The sequence below is a fragment of the Heloderma suspectum genome, chromosome 1, assembly GCF_057233095.1.
Source record: "Heloderma suspectum isolate Gila_16-S chromosome 1, 16-S_ref, whole genome shotgun sequence".
Classification (NCBI taxonomy): domain Eukaryota; kingdom Metazoa; phylum Chordata; class Lepidosauria; order Squamata; family Helodermatidae; genus Heloderma; species Heloderma suspectum.
In genome coordinates this window covers 120,252,163-120,274,067 of record NC_139458.1, presented here as the reverse complement: position 1 = coordinate 120,274,067, position 21,905 = coordinate 120,252,163, and the positions used below count along the sequence as shown (strand labels likewise).

Sequence of the window (21,905 nt, the reverse complement as noted above, 5' to 3'; positions counted from 1 at the left end):
TCAAGAGCCCCTTGTTGAGGGTGAAAGAGGAGAGTGCAAAAGCTGGTTTGAAACTCAACATTAAAAAAACTAAGATCATGGCATCTGGCCCCATCACTTCCTGGCATATAGAAGGGGAAGAAATGGAAGCAGTGACAGATTTTACTTTCTTGGGCTCCAAGATCACTGCAGACGGTGACTGTAGCCATGAAATTAAAAGACGCTTGGTCCTTGGGAGGAAAGCTATGGCCAACCTAGACAGCATAGTAAGAAGCAGAGACATCACCTTGCCGACAAAGGTCTGTCTAATCAAAGCTATGGTTTTCCCAGTAGTAATGTATGGCTGTGAGAGCTGGACTATAAGGAAGGCTGAGCGCCGAAGAATTGATGCTTTCGAACTGTGGTGCTGGAGAAGACTCTTACGAGTGCCCTGGACTGCAAGGAGGTCAAATCAGTCCATCCTAAAGGAAATCAACCCTGAGTGCTCATTGGAAGGACAGATAATGAAGCTGAAGCTCCAATATTTTGGCCACCTAATGCGAAGAGAAAACTCCCTGGAAAAGACCCTGATGCTGGGAAAGACTGAAGGCCAAAGGAGAAGGGGACGGCAGAGGATGAGATGGCTAGATAGCATCACGAATGCAATGAATATGAACTTGAGCACGCTCCGGGAGAGAGCGCAGGACAGGAAGGCCTGGCGTGCTGTGGTCCATGGGGTCACGAAGAGTCGGACACGACTGAATGACTGAACAACAACAACAAGCTCATTGCTTTTCATCCCTGATGGTGAGACCCATCAGTTATGTTTTTTGCTAGATCAGGCAGATCACAATCCTTTCATCTTTGCTCACAGTTAGAAATGATAGAAAAGTTTCTTAATATGGAGCTTGGATAGGAGATATTTCCCATTTTTGCTACAGCTCCATCAGTGGCCAATCTGTTAACACGGAGCAGGGTGAACTGTGGAACAGAGATATTAAAATTGGTACAGGTTTGTATTAATATGTTTTTAATTGCAGTAATTGTCATCATACTGTCCAACGTGCTGTGTCTTGCACAGCCTGGTGTTGCCTTATATCACATCACTTCTTTTGCACTGCCACAGGATCCTGAAAAATGACTAGTCACAAAGGTTCTGCAGGCATGAACAGTATCCCATCCACAATGCACCCCCTGTTTCATGCCATGAATTGGTAGAAGCTGTTAAGGCATGTCCTGCCTTCAGAATTTAAACTTTTTCTAAGGCTCAGAGCTCATCGATCAAACTCAAGTTAATCAAACATCCAACCTTTTCCTTTTAGAGGAAATAAAATGCAAAATACAACAAAAATATTTAAATGAAACTAGGATCTTAAAATTATGTTCTGTAAACTACTGTGAAGGCTGTACAGCGGAAAAATGATTGTTTCTAACTGCACACTTTTCTACCAGTGAATGTGTAAACATTCAGCAATAATGTGGGCCACTACTATTCCTTAGATTATCCATTATATCATCATAGGGAGACACAGTAAGAATTACCTCGAGGCATTCTTTGAGGAGGTATTCAGAAAACTGAAGCACCATTTAAATCATTTGTACTGGGTTTTATCCCCTAAGGAAGATCTTGTTATTAAAATGTATCAGCTTCTATAATAAACTGTTGGACATGCATTGGAATCAGTTTATTGTTGACTTTGGGTCTTGCCCTTGCGCTACAATATTCCGATATTTAGGCGTAGTATACATTTGATTGAAATTCTATTTGGATGTTCAAAGTACTTATGATGCCAAAGAGTGCCCACAAAGTTGACTATAAAATAGGAACTTCTCCTTATCAGAACTGTGATTGGAGGACAATTTAATGCAAAATGACTAGTATCCATTAAATATTTTCAGCTGTATTCAGTACCAGTAACCATGCAGTCAAAATGATACTTTTAATTGACTCAAATTATCTTTGGATATATAAATAGAATATATAAAATTGAAGGTCATCCCCCCCCCCCTCGGTGTGTGTGTGTGTGTGTGTGTGTGTGTAACTAATTACTGCTTTGGCCATTTGTTCCTTCTTTTTTCAGCCTCAAGAGATGTTTAAAAGAATGGTGGTTTACAATTCATCATTTAAAACTAACAAAAAACAAGTAAAATAACATTTTATTTCTTCTTTGTGTGGTATTCATGCATTTCAATTGTGTTTTGATGCTGGTTTTTCACTCTCTTCTTTTTTCTTCATTCTCATGTCACTTGAGCTAAGGATGCAATATAGCTTTTTTAAAATCAGGCTTCATATTCCCTTGATGAATACATGCAACTCCTATTAGTGTATTGATAAACTAATTATAAACACTAAAGAAAGTTACATTTTAAGAAAAATCATTCATTTCCTAGATGCCTATTGTGTTGGTGTAGCACAGTAGCAGCTCCTAGATATTTTCCATTCAGACACACCAATCGCGTGTTTTCTTCATTTAGCACCATCTTGTTCCCAAAATACAGATTGCTGAAAAGGTTGGCGGAATTGTATGTTGACTGGTTATCACAATTCCATGACTTCAGAAGTAATTGAGTGATGCGAGAAATATTAGGTTGTTTGAATCCACCCAGAATGTACATAGATCATAGAATCATAGGGTTGGAAGGGGTCTACAAGACCATCAAGTCCAACCCCCTGTTAAATGCAATACTATCCATCTTTTTGTCAGTGGCTGTTTTATTCCTTATGGGGGAAAATAAGGTTAAACAAAATAATGACAGAACACAAGAGTTAAGTTTAATTCTAACTGGGCTTGTTGGCAGCTTTTAAAAACTCTTAATTTTAAAAAGTTTTAAAAAGTTTTTTAAAAACTTTTTAAAATTTAAAAATTTAAAAAATTTTAAAATTTTGCTGACTATTTTTTAAGATATGTAACACATAATTAGTTTTTATATTATAACTTTGTAAGAATTGTTTTTAAATTGTCCCAGTACTTTGTATATTTAAGAAAAGCAAAAGTGTGAAAATGTTTTAAATAACGTGACATCCCAGGATATTATGAGATGCTTTTAAAACAATGGTGCAAAAATCTTCATTGGTACCCATGAGAGTATAAATATGAAGCAGAGTTGGACTTGAGAGTCTTAAGCAAATGGAGCTCCTATGGAACATGAGACCAACAAAACCAGATGTTCAGCGGGAAGGCCTAGGAATTTTGGTCAAATTCAAGAAGGTGTTTGCCTTGACTGGAATTTGTTGTTTCTTCAGACTGCAATACTATACCTGTTTTTAGCATTATTTAACTAAACAGGACTTACTTCTGGGTAGACATGTATACAATTGAGCTATCAGGCCCAAACTAGATGCAATGTTATTCATGTTGTTTGGCCTTGTGTGATTGTGGTTGTCGTTTTTTAACAGATGGCCTGCATGGGGGGAGACAGCTCGATCAGGACCATGGCATGGGGCAAGCGAAGCTGTAATCCTTTGCCCCTACTGTTGTCAAAATTTTGCCTCGTGTCTGCTATATACAACGGGAGGAAAGTTTCCATTGGCACCAGTGGGAGATTTCCTCCAATTGTGAATAGCAGGCATGGAGCACCCTGATTCAGCAAAGGTTTTAAAAACCCGTCCCGCACACACCAAGGTCCTGAACCGCCCCCCTCCCCCGGCTATTTGTTAAACACTAAAAGCATGCAATGCCAAACAATGTTAATGAAGTCACATGCAATGTGCCCCTCCGTCTGTGAAATATTGTAAGGTTGCTGTAGGCTCTCTTCACACCTGAGTTTTTTAAGCAGGATCGTTTTTCTTTAATCAACAGTTTTTGCAGGAGCTTTAGATGATGCTGCTGCTGTCCTGCTGCTATCTCACAACTTTCCTTCCCTCTTCCCATGTTATCTAAGAATGGGGAAAACCTGGCATTTTCTATGCTTGCAATTGAAATCATCATTTCCTCCCTGTGTATTTCCCCTTTAGCGCTTTGTCCCGCTTTGTATGGGCATGTGCTGGGGGGTGTTGCTGGGCAGTGTTGAATAACATTGTCATGACATGTTGGGGGGGCAGGTCACTAACCAGGCTTCCAGTGACCATTTCCGCCTCTCTCCCATTCCACTACAGACTCCAAGATCCTCTTGAACACAGCAATGCTTACATCTGAGTAAACTCATTGGCTGTAAGGCTTCCCTTTCCTTGAAGTGCCATTGAAATCTGTGCGGCTTGCTTCTGAGTAGACATGCATAGGAATGCATTGTAGGTCTACTTAGAGTAGCAGTCTTATGGTCTCCCATCCCCTTCAATGCATTTACTTTGAAGCTCCCCCTCCCATTGACTTCACTGACTGCTTCTTCTCCCTTTTGCTCACCAGATTGATGGGTGTTTTTCCTCCCAGGGTGGATGGGGAAGTCTCCCTTCTCAGCCACGCAGGAGAAAGGCTTGACAGTTAGGATTTCAATGGGTATTAAAAAATAGCTTTTCTCCTCCCCTTAATAAATTCATCATGCAGAGCTTGGAAGGGTCATTTTTAATAGTTTCCTTTTTGGGTGTGGAGTTGTTTTAGGTAAGGCAGTAATGCTGAGGTGGTTTTCCCATAGTACTCCCTCCCACCTAGCCAGCCATTATCTCTTCTCCTAGCCCACCTTGCAGGGTTGTTGGGAAGCCAGAATAAGGGGGAAGAGCAACAACAATGTGTGTGTGTGTGGGGGGGAAGCAAACCAGGTCTAATGAAGAAGGTGACCCCTGTGAAGCAGTTGCCTGGGGGGAAGGGACTGCTAGGAATGGCTTGGTGCATTGACTGTATGCAAGTCCATTTGCAGGGGTGTATGAAACCCACTTACCGTTCTGGTCCGGGTGGGGGGAGGCAATCTGTCCCTCCCGCAGAATCCTGCCCTACTGGCCGCACTCCATGGCAAGTCCGCAGAGCCACCAGCTGGGCCCATCCGCAGCCGGACTTCCATCCGCTGCTGGTCTGTGGCTGCAAATGGCGTCTGGCATAGGGGACGCCATTTGTGTCCCTGCTCTTTTCGGTGATAGGCTACATAAATATTTGCATAGCCTATCATGGCAAAAATCAGGGACTCAAATGGCATAGGGGATGCCGTTTGCGTCCCTGCTTTTTTCGTAATAGGCTATGTAAATATTTACGTAGCCTATCATGGCAAAGAGCAAGGACACACATGGTGTCTGCTACACCATTTGCGCCCTTGCTCTTTGCCGTGATAGGCTACATAAATATTTGCATAGCCTATCACGGCAAAGAGCAGGGACACAAATGGCGTCCTCTACGCCGGACACCATTTGCAGCCGCGGTCTGGGGCAGCGGACAGACGGCAGCAGCGGATGGACCCAGACCAGCCGGCAGCAGGTAGGGTCCATCCGGGGAGGATTTCGGGGGGTGACGGGGGGGAGCAGTCCGTTCCGCCACAGACTCCAGGGGCCTGGATTCTAAAGAATCCAGGCTCATTGGAGTCCATGGCGGATTTCTCCGCCATCCCTATCTGTTTGTGGATTTCTTACTTCTGTAGTTGGGAACCTGGAAATCGGCATACCCTTCAAACTCAGTAATGCAAGCAATATACTGCATTTAATTCCATCACACACTGACATATTTAGCAGAGAAGGACTAGCAGTGCCAGCAACCTCGGGGTAAGTCACCGAGAAGACTCTCTGTCCCTTGGAGGAAGGAGAGGACCAGCTCCCACAGCCCCCTGTCCAGGCCACTAGAAGTGCTTCCAACTTCCCTCCTGCTGTGGAGGAGTGGCAGGATGGGGAGCCATCAATCATCTTACAGAAACCAATGATCAGGGGAGGGGAGGGGTATGGAGCCGGCAGCCCCCTTCTGTCCTGATTGTTCCGTGCAGCTCAGCCCAGCCATGAAAAGATATAATGCGGAAGGACGCTCTGTGAGAGATGCCTATATGCAGGGCCAGTCTTAAATCTCGACAAGGATAATAAATCCAAAGGAACAGTTTGTAGTGGAATAAAATGCCAGGTGTGAAGAGAGCCGTAATCTTTAATACATTCAGCAAATTGTTGGTTTCCTACCTGAAGTCCATCTGCAAGTGGTTTCTCCTTTCATCACTAAGCACAAGTGCAAGACTACTTCTGCAATTTATATTTTAATCCAGCATTGCCCTGTGATTGTACACCTGCTACTACATTGAAAACAATTTGGTGCCACTTTGCTTGAAAACACTAAAACATTTCAGCGTGTTTGTTGTAAAGTGGTATCTATTTGCTTATTGGATACAGGCTCAGTTTGTTTAAAGGTATTGTATTTGTTATTTCTTAAAGCATATTTTCCCAGGATCATATTCTTCAGGGATAACATCTGTTTGCTATGACCTCAAAGCTAAAGAAGATCAAGTGATTTCCCTTAAGTCACAAAAGGATCAGTGTCTCTGCTCAAATTACAACTTCCTGTTCTAGGACCTTTGTTCAAAATCTTGTCTTTTAATAGGGAATGACTGCCTGGTTCAGTTTCATTTTAGTAGTCTCTACATTATTAACTACGTTATTGCCACTATGTTAATTGTACTATTTGCAAGTAAAGTGTTTTGTGTTCCAAGTTATTCCCCAAAGAACAAATATAGAATCTGTGAAATCAGAAAGTGCAAATCTAGAAACCCTGAGAGACAAAAAGCAAGAGTTAGTTGGGGTGGATTGAACAGGATATAGAAAATTAAGCATGCCTAAGCTACACTAAAATTAATAAAACAGCAACATCCTAAAAATGTCGGCAGAGATGTCAGCCCTATGTATTTCTGTTGTTGCTGTTGTTGTTAATTACATTTGTATACCGCCCCATAGCCGAATATCTCTGGGCAGTTTACAGAAGTTAAAATGTTAAATAAAATATAAAAACTTTAAAAGCCACTTAACATAAAAGCACACAGACAATATACACAAACAACATATAACTAAAAACAACTTTGATTAAATTTACTTCCTAAATGCATGCTTAGCGAAACATTTAACTTTGTCCAAGTGGTCTCAGTACAAATACATGGATTTATTGTAGTGTATGGAACAGCTTTCTTATAACTATATTAGATGTCTGTGTAACTATGGCAAAGGGATTCCAGCCATTGTTATGCCAGATGAAGGGCCATCATGAGTCTATAGACTCATGCCCTGCCCTATTGTTTCAGTAGAGCAGTCCAGATGTGCAGTAAAGCTAGCTGGATCAGCTTTAGGAAGGGCATTAAGAACATTGGCATGGGACAGATGAACATTGATGTATGACATAAAAGCTTTCTAGAAATGTTTTCCGGTGTTTGTTTTTTGTTTGTTTTTGTGGAAGCCAGCACTCCAGTTCCATCTTCACTGTACTCCCTATATGCTGTCCTGCTCTAATTATACTAGTGGAGTTCAGCAGTATTCATCATAGTTTCACTTGCATGTGACCTTTACTATGGCTAGATCAAAGTAAATTGTCAACAACTAAGTCTGAAGTGGTCTCACTGAATTCAGTAAACTTCTCCAGAAGCAGTTTGTTTGACTATTGCATCCTAAAAGGTGTTATGGTTTTAAGGTTTTTATATGTCTTCTGACTGTCAGGAGGAACATGAATGAACTGTATATGTGTTTTCATCTCTCTTTCTGGCTTTGGTCATCTGGGAGCTTGTTTACATTTATGGTTTGTTATGCATGTATTTGACTACCAGTTTTATTTTCAGGGATTCCAGAAGTATGTGGAAGACTTCGATCCCTACACAGTGGTAAGGAAAAGTCTGAAGTATAGGCCATCTGTTATCTTTTATTTGTGATCTGTTTCTGAAGCTGTCATTGACATAGGTGGCATTTTCAGCTTTTTGAGCTAAAGCAGAAACTAACGTGTAATCCTGCAAAGTGATGTGTTCTGCAGGGATTAGCTCCAGAAGGGCTCATATTCTTTTTAAATTGCATGCTTCACATTATGTATTTTACCTTTTGCGTTTGAAAAAGTGGAAATTACTTACAGTTATTTGTTTACTTCTGTTAGTTTTCACCTGATCAGATTATGGGAAAAGATGTGCGACTCCTGCATATTAAGAAGGTAATGTTTGTGATGGAAGAAGGATAACTGGTGAGGCTCTAGGAAGCCCTTTCCTACCTGTGTAATATGGGCCTTGTGTTCATGTTCAAACATCAGTGCTGAGGATCACTAGCCACTCACATTGAGTGTCCTGGAAGCTCCTCTTACAATCCCAGATGGTATTCAAGGATTTTGCATGTACCCCAAAGGCACTTTCTCTGTATTATTGCTTCACAGATTCCAGAGATGAGCCTTAGCAATGAAAGCAAGTTTGGAGGTTAAACTTTGGTGAGCCTTGGCTCAAACTAATCTTTGTATGTTACACTTTTTCAAGTGTATTTATTTATGAAGGACATCCTTCATTTGACTTCATTTTTTTTTCTCAAATGGACTGTTTCTTCATTTATTGGCTTTGGAAATCTTGGCTACTGGATTGTCTTACATTGGGCTGGCACTTATTTTTATCATTAAATGTGTATATTACTTATCCAATTTAAATTTTTAAAAATCATGAATGAAGGATGGGTATTGAGTGATAATTACTTAGGTCCTCATTAGTGAGGAAGATCTGAGTCTATCATATGAAAAAATCAAATATGATGACTAAACTAAGTAATCTAAGGAGACATTAGATAGTTTGCTTGTGCTACTCTACAGTAGTCAGAATCTACAAAATGCAAGCACTTTTGAAAATGGTGTTGAAGCACTACTCCAGGTGTATAGACTGCCCATCCTGCAGTGAGGGGGGTCAGCCACAGTCTGTGATGTGAGTTGACCGGACAGGCATGTTGCCCACACACACAAACTAGGGGTGACAGATGTGAATTGAATGCATGTCTTCAAAACCATGATTAACAGACACATCCAAAGTGGTAATTTAAGGAGTCAGTCATTGTCACCTCCATCTAGATTAGCAAATTTCCAACCCAAAGTACTTTCATTTTATCTGGATTAGGTTTCAGCTTGTTGTCATTCACCCCAATTGTGCCCACAGACACCTGCCCAGGTTTTCAACCACCTCCCTGGGGTTAGATGGTGGAAAAGAGAGGTATGATGTTATCTGCATATTGATGACATCTCAGACCAAACCTCCAGGTGACGTCTTCCAGCAGTTTCATACAGATCTTGAAAAGCATGGGGACCAGATAGGATCTTTAGCAGAGCTGGCCCTACCACTAGGCAGAGTGAGGCAGTCACCTCAGACAGCAGAAGCTTTTGGCAGCAAAGTGTTGGAGGAGAGAGCTGTGGGCCACATAGCCTGCCCTACACCCCCTGAACTATGCCCCCTGAACCTTCTGGTGTGGTGGAGGATGCTATCCCATCACCTGTGTTGAGGAAAGATTCAACTGCCAGTCCAGTCAGCCTTTGCGTATATGGAATGGGAGAGGGGGCCATTTTGTCCTTCACCTCAGGCAGCAAAATGTCTTGGGCCAGCTCTAATCTTGAGGCATCCCAAATGTCAATGGCCTAGGGGTAGAACAAATGTCTGGGTCTGTCCCTTCAGGAAGGACTTGAGCCACCATAATACCGTGCCTCCAAGTCCCATACCAGGGAGACAGCCTACAAGGATATCATGGTCAATGGTAATGAAAGCCACTGAGAAGTCCAGGAAAACTAATAAGGTCATGCTCCCACCATCCATTCCCCAGCATGTCATCCTCCAGACTGACCAAGGCAGTTGACCAATATGTTCCTTTTTTCAAAGGTACTTTATTTTTTTCTGAATTAAACTTTCTTTAACAGGAAGGATCATTAGATCTTGCAGTAGAAGGTGGCATCAATTCCCCAATTGGAAAAGTAGTGGTGTCTGCCATTTACGAGGGTGGTGCTGCAGACAAGCATGGTAGGTGGTTACTATGAAGAAAGACAGAATGAATGAAATCATATTGCTCATTCCATTAAATAGTTATGTAAAACTTTTGCAAGTTTTTTTTAACTTTTTAGGACTCTTTTTTGGGAATGGATTCTTGGGGCAAAGATATATTTACTTATTTATTTATTGGAAAAATTGATAATGATGTTATACATTTCTTTCGATTAGTTTGATATCCAGAATGTCTAAATTAAAAAGTAATCCGTCCAGATAACTTTTTGTTATTAGGTGGATTACAAATATAACAAATACTGAATACATAATCTTTTGCCCATAGGTCATTTTAAATGCTGTAGGAAAATGATGGGATGGACAAAACTGCATCAATTGAATTGAAGCATTTTTTGCCCAGAGAAAACTATTAACACCCAAATAAATCATGGAGTACTCAAGTGAAAAATGAAAACGGTAAACTAAGTTCAACAACATTTGAGATAGGCATCAACCTCAATTTCTATAAAATGAAAGCTGTCATGTTACCACCTAATATCAATGTACAGACAACTAAAAAAAATCCAAAATGAGCCTCCATGGCTCCTGTTGATGTGGTTATTGCAGTGCTGCCTGGTATCATAAATGACTTTGGGGAATTGAGATTTTTATTCTAACTCTAGTTCTTTAGCATTGCCCTTGTATTCCAAAACTATTCATCACTGACTTCAGTAGATTCAGCATGAGGTTAAAGGAGGACTATATGCAGCAAGATGTCAGGATTGATTCTGAGTGCAGGGAGATAGTTAGCAGCTCAGATTCAGAAGAGGAGCAGCCAGAACTGGGGGAGGATTTTTCACAGGCCAGTTCAGATATGGGTAGGTGTGCTGCTCAGGTTACCAGCTCCCAGATGGCTGGGCATGAAGCTTCATCCTTACCCTCCTCTGTGAGAAGCAGGGAGCAGGAGGAGGAGGGGCTTGAGGTCTGTGACCTAAGAGACGCAAGGCGGAGACGCAGAGCTAAGAGGGAAATGTCAGGGGTGGAGCGTAGAAGTTCGAACTGGTTAGCAATGCGTGAGAGGCTATGCAGGAGAGCAGCAGGCAAGGGGCGGGACCTCCCTCCCTAAATTAGCCTAGTCAGACAGCCGCCCTTTCAAATTACAGGCAACTTTGGTTTATCCCATTTTAATCCCCTGGAGGCATTCCTTTGTAGCGGGAGAGGAGGATTTGCATCTGTAATGAACCTGTGAATAATGAATTAAAGGTGTGTGCCTCTCTTTTGTGTTTGTGAGTGCTTGAGGAAAGTGGGGGCCAAGGGAATCCTGACACAAATGACATAATTTAAACAAGAGGATTATAATAGCTTGTAACTTTATATTGCAATAGTTTTATCTTAGAATCTTTTAATGGAAGGTACCTCTGATAATGCCTTTAAAAATCTCGTCCATAGTTTTAACAGTAGCATACATACAAATGTTAGCTGTCTATGACTCTGGCTCTGAGAAATATGTTTATGTTATTTCCTGCTTTGATTTTTAAACACCAGAATGGTTTAGTGGTTACAGTGCTGGACTGCAATGGGATCTGGGCATGAAGCTCATTAAGTCCTATGCATTTTTAGACAGGAAAAAATCCTACAACTCCCAGCATTCCCCAGCCAACATGGCTGGCTGGGGAATACTGGGAGTTGTGAGAAGTTTTTCTATCTAAACATGCATAGGATTATGCCCATAACGATCTTGGGCCATTATCTCTCAGCCTAGCCAACCTTACAGAGTTGTGAGGATAAAATGGAGGCAGGGAGAAACATGTTTAATCGCCTTAAGCTCCATGCAGAAAAGGTGGGAAATAAATTTAGTAACAGAAATAGATAAACATTGGGCAATATCCAACTGCTAGCACTTCCTGAAGCAACCCAGGAAATGAGCCAAAATGTTAGTTTCTGGAATGGGACAGTTCAGCAGAGCTCCCTTCTGTAAACTCCGCTGACCTGCCCCATTCTGAAAACTAGTGTTTCAGCTAGTCTCCATTGCTTCAGGAACTGCCAGCTTTCTGTTGTGCTAGTAGTGGGTCCCACAAGCACATGACCAGCATTGGATGCGGCCCAATATTTTGGCATGGTATGACATCGTTTCCACTACAGGATTCTTCTCTTCAATAAATATTCCAGTTTGATTTTTCGTAATCCTGAGTAGTAAATGCCTGTGGATTTAATGTCCTCGTTCCTTTCCCTTATATTTCCTTTATCAGGAGGCATTGTGAAAGGGGATGAAATAATGGCTGTGAATGGCAAGATTTTATTAGATGTTAAACTGGATGAAGCTCAGGCAACTCTTGCAAAAGCCTGGAACATGGGTGGGGTAAGTTAGTAGGCATTTTCTTTTCTAGATTATACTTATCAGATATTCATATATTTCAATCTCTCTTTAAGATGTAGCAGTAGATATATAATAAGCATATTGGTAAACTTCTAAAACTTCTAAAGATTCAAAAAAGTTTGAATCTTTAATAGAAAATTGACGGACTCGACCTTGGGGGAGCTGGGGGTGGCGACGGCTGACAGGAAGTTCTGGCGTAGGCTGGTCCATGAAGTCACGAAGAGTCGGAAGCGACTGAACAAATAAACAGCAAACTTCTAAACAATGTTACCTTATTGAAAGTCTCAAAATCATGACCTAAAAAATGAGCTCCTCCAATATCTCCTTTTAGTCCAGTTTCAAAATAAGCAATAAGAAAACATTTTGAGGTTTGGACAAATAGTTACTTAGGCTGCAATGCTATACCCATTTACCTGGGTGCAAGCCTCATAGAACTCAGTGAGACTTCTGAGTAGACATGTATAGGACTATACTGCTAATTTGATTTAGGTTGCAATCTTAAACACACTTACCTGGGTGGATGCTCCATTGAACTCACTGGGGCTTACTGCTGAGTAGACATGTATAGGTTTGCACTGTTAAAGATGTTGTGCAAAGAAATAGTTGTATACCAAGTAAACAGATTCTTAAAACAAAACATACTTACACCAGATTGGCACTGTTTTCATTCAAGCACAGCAAGTGCAACATGTTCAAATATATTAACATTCCCATTCCATGCACGCTCACTGAGAAGAAATTCCCAGGGATTTTAGTGGGACTTACCTCCCTATAAGTATGCATAGGACTGCTCCCTCAAACAGACTGCAAGCAAATTAATAGATTTTGAATCTTTAATAGAAAATTGGACCAGAAGGTGTGGGAAGAGGACACAGGACTCCCTATAAGCTGTTTGAAACTGAAATACCTTTGAATAAAATATCCAGTGAAATAATTATATGTTCATATTCAGGAGTCCATTTTAAACATTTTTAATTAAGTCTGCGTTTGATTTCAGTTAAAGTAAGAGTATGTATGACACCAGCTTATAAATGCTGAGGTGGTTGTAATGTAACTGGTATTTTGTATCACATGTGGTGGACTTGTGCTAAAAATCTGAAAAATGGAATAAGGTTCTAAATGAAATCCCAGATAAGTCATGTAGACAGGATGGCTATAATTTTAGAATTTTGGAAGGAAGGGCCCTGCGTGTAGTGGGGCACAAGCCATTCATGCAAAAGGGCTCAGGATCAATCCACAGCAGGTCTAGGCAGTGAGGCTGGAGAAAGACTCCTGTCCAAGAGCTTAGAGAGCTATTGCCAGCTCAATAATATTAGGCCAGATGGATCAATGATCTGGCTGAATATAAGGTAGCTTCATAGGCTCAGATAGAAAATATTACAGGTCAGTTTATTATGATCCTAGTATTATCTCGCTTAACATATATCCCAATTCTATGCAAAGTCTTCTCGGAAAAAATGTGACTCATATTGTTAATTCCAGCTAGTATAGAAGTTGGTAAATATTAGAAAGGTAAGCCTTTCCCATCATTAATGAATTTGTATCAAAGAGCATGAGAACAATTGGAATTAGGTATGCTAGCAAAGTTCTCCTGGGCCAGCCTTGGAAATGAATTTTGGGGGCTTCTTAAAACCCACCACAAACACCTCCAAAATTTAGGTGAGCTTTACAAGCTGCAGAGTTCTCCTCTAGTTCAGTTTTACCTTACCTTAACTAAGTGGTGGCCAGAACAGTAGTGAAATGTGCTTGGGAAGGAGACTGGAAGGAGCAGTCTCAGAAGAGAAGCTGCCACAGAGCTTACCACAGCAGCTGCAAAGGGGTAGGGAGGAATTCCCATTCAGATTCCCCCTCCCGAGGACATAGTAATGTCTACAGCCTCAGGAGGGGAAATCTGCTATATCTTATGGTCCCTGGAACTCTCTTCCAGGGACCATAGGATTGCTCTGTAAGACAGCATTAACTTGAAAATGTGATTATGGTAACATATATCCATATGATAGAATGATAATGCTCCTAATAAGTTCTAAGGGGGATCTAAATTTACTTTAAGATGTGATTTTATTCCCTGATTACTTAGACCTAATATTGATGCAGGCTTTCTTTCACAGGACTGGATTGACTTGGTCATTGCAGTATCTCCTCCCAAGGAATATGATGATGAAATGTAAGAATTCACTTTATACTTGTTCACAAAAATCATTTAGATACTCCTTGTATTTCTCTTCATTTGGAGTTCTTAGCTTTAGGTCCAGCTTTAGTTAACACATTTTAAGAACATAGTCAAACTGGACTTAGAATCATAGAATCATAGAATAGTAGGGTTGGAAGGGGCCTCTAAGACCATCAAGTCCAACCCCCTGCTCAGTGCAGGAATCTAAGTCAAAGAGTCCCTGACAGATGGCTGTCCAGCCTCATCTTGAATGCCTCCAGTGTGGGAGAGCCCACCACCTCCCCAGGTAATTGGTTCCATTGTCATATTGCTCTAACAGTCAGGAAGTTTTTCCTGATGTTCAGCCAGAATCTGCCTTCCTGTAACTTGAGCCCATTGATTTATTTCAGCAAAGAGGAATGAGATGCTAAACAGTCTGAAACTTAGAAAAATCTGTATGGGCTTAAGTTGGAGAAAGAATATTTAGCAGAAAAATGACATGATAGCAGCTAGCAGTGGGTTGCTATTTAAAAAAAAATGGGGGAACAAATTCAATTGCTTATCAGGGCCAGTAAGAGAACAGCAAGAAACAAAGGGTTTAAGTTGCAACAAAATAGTAAAATTGCATATCAGGAAGTGCTTTATAACTGGTGGAAAGATTGGGCAATGGAAGAGTTTGAAAGAGTGTAAAAGACCTTTGAAAGGAATTACTATTTGCGTCTCCATCTGACATAGTGATAGACTAGATAATACTGCCCTTCATTGGGACTGAGCTGCAAGTAATTCCCTTAAATTCTTATGACCCAATCCATTGATTGCTTATGGAGTCTGATGCAGGCACACAACTTGCCAACCTTTGAATGAAGTAGAGTTTTATTCTTCTTTACTAAGGGCATAATCCTATGCATGTTTAGAGAGAGAAGAAGTCCTACAACCTCCTACATTCTGGATGCTGGGAGTTGTAGGACTTTTCTCTCTCTAAAGATGCATAGGATTGTGCTATAAATGAATGAAGCAGTTCTGACATGCAAAAGCTTCATGTACTCATCAGAGCTTATTAATGCACATGTAGGGCTTGGGGCCAAAACCTAAGATACTTTATGGACAGCGAGACTAGACAATACTAATTTTAACCTCCAATCATCCTAAACTTTATATTGTTCAATAAAGCATAATCTCAATTATGTACTATAAAATCTGCTTCATGACATCTGGGTATTCAAAACTACTTCTGAACTGCTGTAATGGCAACCTGAAATTATCTCCCCAATCCAAATAGGGGAATATGCATGTAGATAAGAGTATCTTTAGCTGGATGAGGAACACAAGCACAAAAGAGGCATCAGTATAACAATAAATAAAGCAATCAATTAAAAGAGTAGCAGCAGGAGAGACAATTAAAACAGCAGAAAATTGAACACTAAAAGGCCATCTAAATAAAAACGTCTTAACCACCTGTCTAAAAACAGAAAGAGTAAAAGCTGTTGGATATGACTAAAAAGGGCATTTCACAACAGCAATTTGACCGATATCAAGGCTATGGTACAATATCAGAGTACTCACCAAACATATTTCCAATGGAAACGGATCAGAGAGCACAGGCTCTGCAACCAGTTGAAAAGCTCAGACAGGTTGATATGGGTGGAGGTGGTCCTCTTAAGGAATTTAAATGTCAATACCAGCAATTTAAAGTCAACCAGGAACAAATAGGCCACCAACCATACAGTTGATATAGAATTGGCATAATAGAGCAACAGCCAGCATTCTGGCAGCTGCATTCAGCACCTGCTAAAATTTCTGAACCATATTAAAAGGCAGCCCAACATAAAGAACATTCCAGCAGACCTGCCTGGTTGTGACTAAGGCATGTATGACTGAGGCCAGATCAGGTTCTGTAGGTACAACTGCAGCTGACAAACCAGGTACTTCTGGAAGCTGATAACAGCCAGCCACCACTATCACCTGGACATCCAGAGACAATATTGTTTCCAAGAGCATCCCACAGCCAGCGTACTTTGTCCCTCAAGGGAAGAACAGTGCTATCAAGGACAGGTTGTGTACTTATACCCAGATCACCAGAAAACCCAGGTAATAGCACATCTGTCTTGTCTGGATTAACTTTCAGTTTGCTCACCATTATCCAAGCCCAAACTAATCCCAAACACTGGTTCAGACTATCTATCACCTCACTGGAATTAGAAGGTGAAAACAAGAAGTAGAGCTACAGATCATCAGCATGCTGATGACGTTTTAGCCTCAACCTCTAGATGACCTCTTTCCATAGTTCCTTGTAGAAATTAGAGACTATGGGAGACCAGATGAATCCTTGTTCCACCTTGCACGTTTGAGGCCACAGGATGGAAGAACAGTTTCCCAGCACCACTGTCTGGGAATGATCTTCCAGGAAAGACTAGAGCCACTGAAGAATGATGCTTCTGAGATCTTCTCAGCTAAAGGCTCCAGAAGGATACCATGTTTCATGGTACTGAGTGGCTCTGGGAGATCCAGGAGAGTCAACAAGGTCACACTCCCCTTGTCTATCCCCCAGTGCATGTCATCCAACAGGGCAACCAAGGTGGTTTCAGTCCTGAAGCCAAATCATAAACTGAACTTGAAACGATCTAAATAATTGGCTTCATCCAGGTATACTTGAAGTTGAGACACCACTACATGCTCCAACTAACACCTTGTCCAAGGTAAGATAGATACAGGGTGATAGTCATTTAAATTGCCAAGGTCAAGATTGCATTTTTTCAAAGGGGTTTTTGCCACTGCTTCTTTTATGGCAGTGGGGACCACACCTTCCCTCAATATAAAGAAACATTAACCATCTCTGAAACCCATTTATGAGACCTGAACTTGCAGCTTTAATTAGCCAGGAAGGGCAAGGATCTAAAGCACAAGTGGTAGGATTCAGCTGTCCAAGCAATTTGTCCACATCCTCAGGGAAAACAAGCTGAAAGATAGCAATAACAATCTGATCAGACAGTGCTGTTTTAAATATTGTTTGTTGAAAGTGGTCAGTTCATACGTGAAATCTGAGTTACAGTCCAATAGGCTTATTAATTCCCTTATGTTATGTCAGATATTGAAAACGTCAGTCTTTAAGATGACTGAAAAAATGGAGCTTGGCTGCCACAGTGTCACTATCATTTCTATATAGATTTCATCTCACTATTGGAGGAGGCCTGTTACAGAAATGTAATCAAACCTTGAATGCTGATTGATTTTCAAGAAGCTATTGTAATCTACACTAGCTGTGGCCATGGCAAAGAAAGAGGGAGAACAGAAATAGCTGTTGTTAGTAATTATCAGAAGACACTCAGAGGAATACAAGCAAGCAGAGGAATAACTTCCATCCTTATTGTGTGTTTTCATATCCTGTTTATCTAGCACTACTAGTCCGTCATCTGTCAGCCCCAGCCTAAACAAAAAGATTTTTGAAGGCAGTGCATCTGTGTACAGACAAGGGTTTCTCCTGCAGCTGTAACCACTGCAGTATTTCCTCATGGTGAATAGTAGAGCTGGGTGCACATATTATGTTCTTTGTGCAAATGTGTACATTGCAAAGCATGTGTTTGCCTATATTTTGCATGCCACTGAAAAGTCTATTCTTGGGGTTTTGATACTGCCTACTTTTCTTTTCTGAAGTTGATTATATTTTCACAATAAGTTCTAAAATCACATACACTTTTGCAAGAATATTCCTGTATCATGCAATCTTTTTGGTATGATACATAGTAAGCAAAGGCATTTTCTCTAACCATTTCCAGTTTGATGTGGTTCTTTTTTCAGCCTCTTCTTGCAGTTTTGTCAGTTTGCCTCATCTCCTTTTCACTCGAATTGATTAATATCTCCTCCCTCTACCCCAAATTGAGCACTTTGGATTCAACTTCATCACACATAAACAGAAGCTTCTATTTCGTGTACAATTAGAAAAATCTTAAAGAATAACATTTCTGTTTTCAGAATTTACAGGGACCTGTGCAATGCACAGTTGTTCAAGTCCATGCAAATCAAATCAAATATTTAAACATTTCCAAATCAGGCTTATCAAAAGAACACATTTATATTCATGCTGGTTTTTGAGTGTTGCTTTGCTTTTCTGTTACAGAGTGAGTTTAAAATCTTCTGCTGTCATTTTATTTTATTTTCAATTATTGTCTAAAGGGTCTTGTTCTCTTCCACTCCATTTTAGAACACAGTTGATTTGAACTTATTACAGTACAATCCTATACATGTTTATTCAGAAATACATCTCATAGAGTTCAATGGGAATTATTCCCAAGTGTCATACCCACTTACTAATGAATTTAATGGGTCTTCCTTCTGAGTAGACATGTACAGGATTGCACTGTTTCTAAAAATAAAAATGGGAGTACAACATTTAAGGTTTATGCAAAGCTTCTCAATTCCAGTCCTAACATTACTTATAAACTAGGGAGTGGGGGAGCTGTAGAGAAAGTGCAAGTGAGTCATACTTCCTATTTTTGTGCTTCTGGGGTAGTGTTCTAAGGGGGGACTCACTCATCTCCTCTACAGATAGATGTATGAGCTGCAGATGAAGGAACAACTCATGCATCTCATCACAGGAGCGAAGCACAAAAACCAAAACCTTACTTTTGGTTATTTATCATCAGTAAGTGTGTTTAAGGTTCTTCACTTGTCATGTTGATTTGTGTGACTCTTTTATAATCATGGTCTAAATGGTTAAGTGCTGTAAATACTAAAATTATTTCACTGTGATTCAGTTTTGCTTTTTCAAGCCTTATCACAGCTTGACAAAGATGAACATTGACAAGTTTTTTCCCCTCCCCTATTACAGGACATTTTTTTAATAACGTGGGAGAAACCAAATATATGCATTTTGAAGAAAACCACCAATGTATATCAAGACATTTTTAACAAATCGCAGTCTTCTTTCAGTAGAGAATTATGAATAAGATGAACATAAGATTCTGCAAATGATTCAAGGCACACCTTGTGTTTGAACACTTGGAGCAACATGTCATTTAATTTCATCCCATAAGCCATGATCAGTGTATGGTTGTAATCATCTATACAAGAATATTTCATTGTAGATGATAAAAGGAGTCAGGATCCAATTCTGAAACTATTCTAAATACTGCATGTGAAATTGTTTATAAATTGTCATCATTACAAAGGAGAGATCAATCCTTTCCCATAGGCAGATATGCAGCGCAATCCTATACATGTCAGCTTAAAAGGAAGCCCAATTGAGTTCAGTGGGACTTATTCTCAGGAAAACGTATGGAGGAATGCAGGAAAAACAGTTAGGCCAGGGTATGGCTAAAATGGGCACTCTGATATTGTGTATTTTCTCCCACATATGATATCTTTGTATAGACCTTATATTATAATCAAAGCAGGTCACCTGATATCCTATGCAGAGGCTTGGACATGAGCCAGTAAAACCTTGAGATTTTAAGTGCATGTTTGCAAAATTCCCATTGAATTTAGTGGTGGTATAATAGTGTAAATTGTCACTGAATTCCTGTTTCACAAGTAACATTTAAATTCATTCGGCACATTTCTTTGTCAGGAAGTGAATTTTACATAGTGAGTACTTAGCTTTACCCTAGTCACTACTTAGCAGCATTGCAGTATGAATTCAAATCAGTGCACAGTCCAGTGAAACCAATGTACCTGAGTTCAGATCAGTTCCCAGACAAACCCGCATACCTGTTTCTTCTGCTACTATTCAACATTTATTTATCACCAGGAATGTACCTGGCATTGTATTGAAAACAAGTTACATCATGAGAGCCTTTTCTGGCAGAAGAGCGGGGTAAAAATACTAGGAATAAAAAAGGAAATTATTCCACCCAGGGGGATTTGCAATCTAAATTATGGGAAAAGAAAAGAGGAGGTCAGGCTGATCCCAGAAGCCTTTGGTGAATAGGTGTGTTTTAAGGAAGAAAAAGAAGAGACATAACAAATGGATAAGGAGATGTGATTATAATCAATTTCATTTTCAGTTAACAGACCTAGAAAAGAAGAGATGAATTAGGTAATGTGATACGTTTTACTACAGCAGTTGATGTTGCTGAAAGAAGATGCTTACTTTTAAGTGATATCAAGTTTAAAATAGGCAGCATGGAAGCTAAATAATGTAGTTGAAATTATATACTGATTACAGCAAATTTAGTTTACAACACAATTATAGCTAGACTTCTCTTAAGGTGGAATCCTATACATGCTTACCTGGGAGTAAGTCCCATTGAACTCAATGAGACTTACTTTTGAGTAAATATGCCTAGGATTGCATTACCATATTCACATAAAGGCATAATCCACATTCTATTAAAATCAGTGATACCATCTCCATGTTATATTAATTATTCTAGATAAAAACCTGTTGCTCTGATACAGTCAAAATATAATCCATGTATGGAAACAGAATTCTTTATATATAGATCAGCTCTACCAAATGGGAGAAAAGATCACAAAATCATCCCTTGGAAGCTCATGCAAAAGCTTCTGCATAAGGCATTTTGTGTGTATTCACAGCAGTGTGCAAACAGCCCAGGGCTACTTCTGTGGTTCTATGGTATTAGGGGAAAATCTTTAATTGGCATACTACTGCAACTACAGAAGGGAGACCCTTAGAAGAAATAGATTTGTCTTGCTTTATTATTATAGATTATTATTTTTCTATAATAACCAGGCACTACATGATGTGAATATTTAATTAAAGTTAACAAATTTAATTTGTTAACTTTGTGCCATCAGTCAAAGCATCTAGGGATGTACGAAACGACTTACCTGTTTCGTTTCGTACATCTGCGGTGGGGGGGGCGCTCCGTCCCTCCCCCTGAAATTCTCGACAGCCGGCTCAGCTCTGCAGTGACTCCGCGGAGCCACCGGCCGAGGCAGCCCGCAGCGACATCCAGCCGCTGCTGGCCTGCGCAGGGACACAAATGGCGGCCGCCGTAGCCGCCACCATTTGCGTCCCTTTTTTTTGCCATGGCAGAAATATATTTACATATAAAAAAAAAAAATTACGTAGCCTATCACCGGCTCCGCAGGGATGCAAATGGCGTCCCTGCATTAGCCATGACAGGCTACGTAAGTATTTACGTAGCCTATCACGGCTAAAATGGTGAAGTGAAGGGCGGCCGCAGTCGCGGCCACCATTCGCAGAGCAGCGCGAACGGCAGCAGGTGAGTGCTCCATTCTGCACCGAGATCCGTGGCGGAATTCTCCACCATCCCTAAGCATGACAGCAAAACACTAATACAAATATATTCATAAGTGCAGGCAGGTTTTTATGTGTATTTGCTATAATTGCATCTAAATTCAATTGCGAATGTTACGTCGCCTTTGGTGTAATTTTCTTATTTACTAATTCTTAAATCACAGAGGATTTTTTAAAGCATTCACAGAGGACATTGATAATATGAATCATTCAAAGCTTATTTCTTCTTTGAATTGCTGCCTTGTACATTTTCTTCATTTCTCTGTATTCAAAAACATTTTGTTTTATGATTCATCTGCACTGTTATTCCAGTGTGCCAAGATATCCAGATATACAGCAGAGTTTCTTAACTGCCTTTGCAAGCAATCAAGTATTTTGACAATAAAATGGTTACTGCCAAACCCATG

The 21,905-nt window shown here is 40.3% G+C and overlaps 1 protein-coding gene across 1 annotated transcript in view; it reads left to right on the top strand.

Moving 5' to 3' along the window:
- Nucleotides 1-21,905, top strand: part of USH1C (USH1 protein network component harmonin) — a 104,333-nt gene extending 82,428 nt beyond the window's left edge. The window contains exons 16-21 of the mRNA XM_084828496.1: nucleotides 7,612-7,653; nucleotides 7,917-7,970; nucleotides 9,693-9,792; nucleotides 12,003-12,112; nucleotides 14,239-14,294; nucleotides 19,105-21,905. Coding sequence (XP_084684622.1) covers nucleotides 7,612-7,653; nucleotides 7,917-7,970; nucleotides 9,693-9,792; nucleotides 12,003-12,112; nucleotides 14,239-14,294; nucleotides 19,105-19,117 — 375 coding nt within the window. The 3' untranslated portion in view covers nucleotides 19,118-21,905. The remainder of the gene's footprint in view (nucleotides 1-7,611; nucleotides 7,654-7,916; nucleotides 7,971-9,692; nucleotides 9,793-12,002; nucleotides 12,113-14,238; nucleotides 14,295-19,104) is intronic.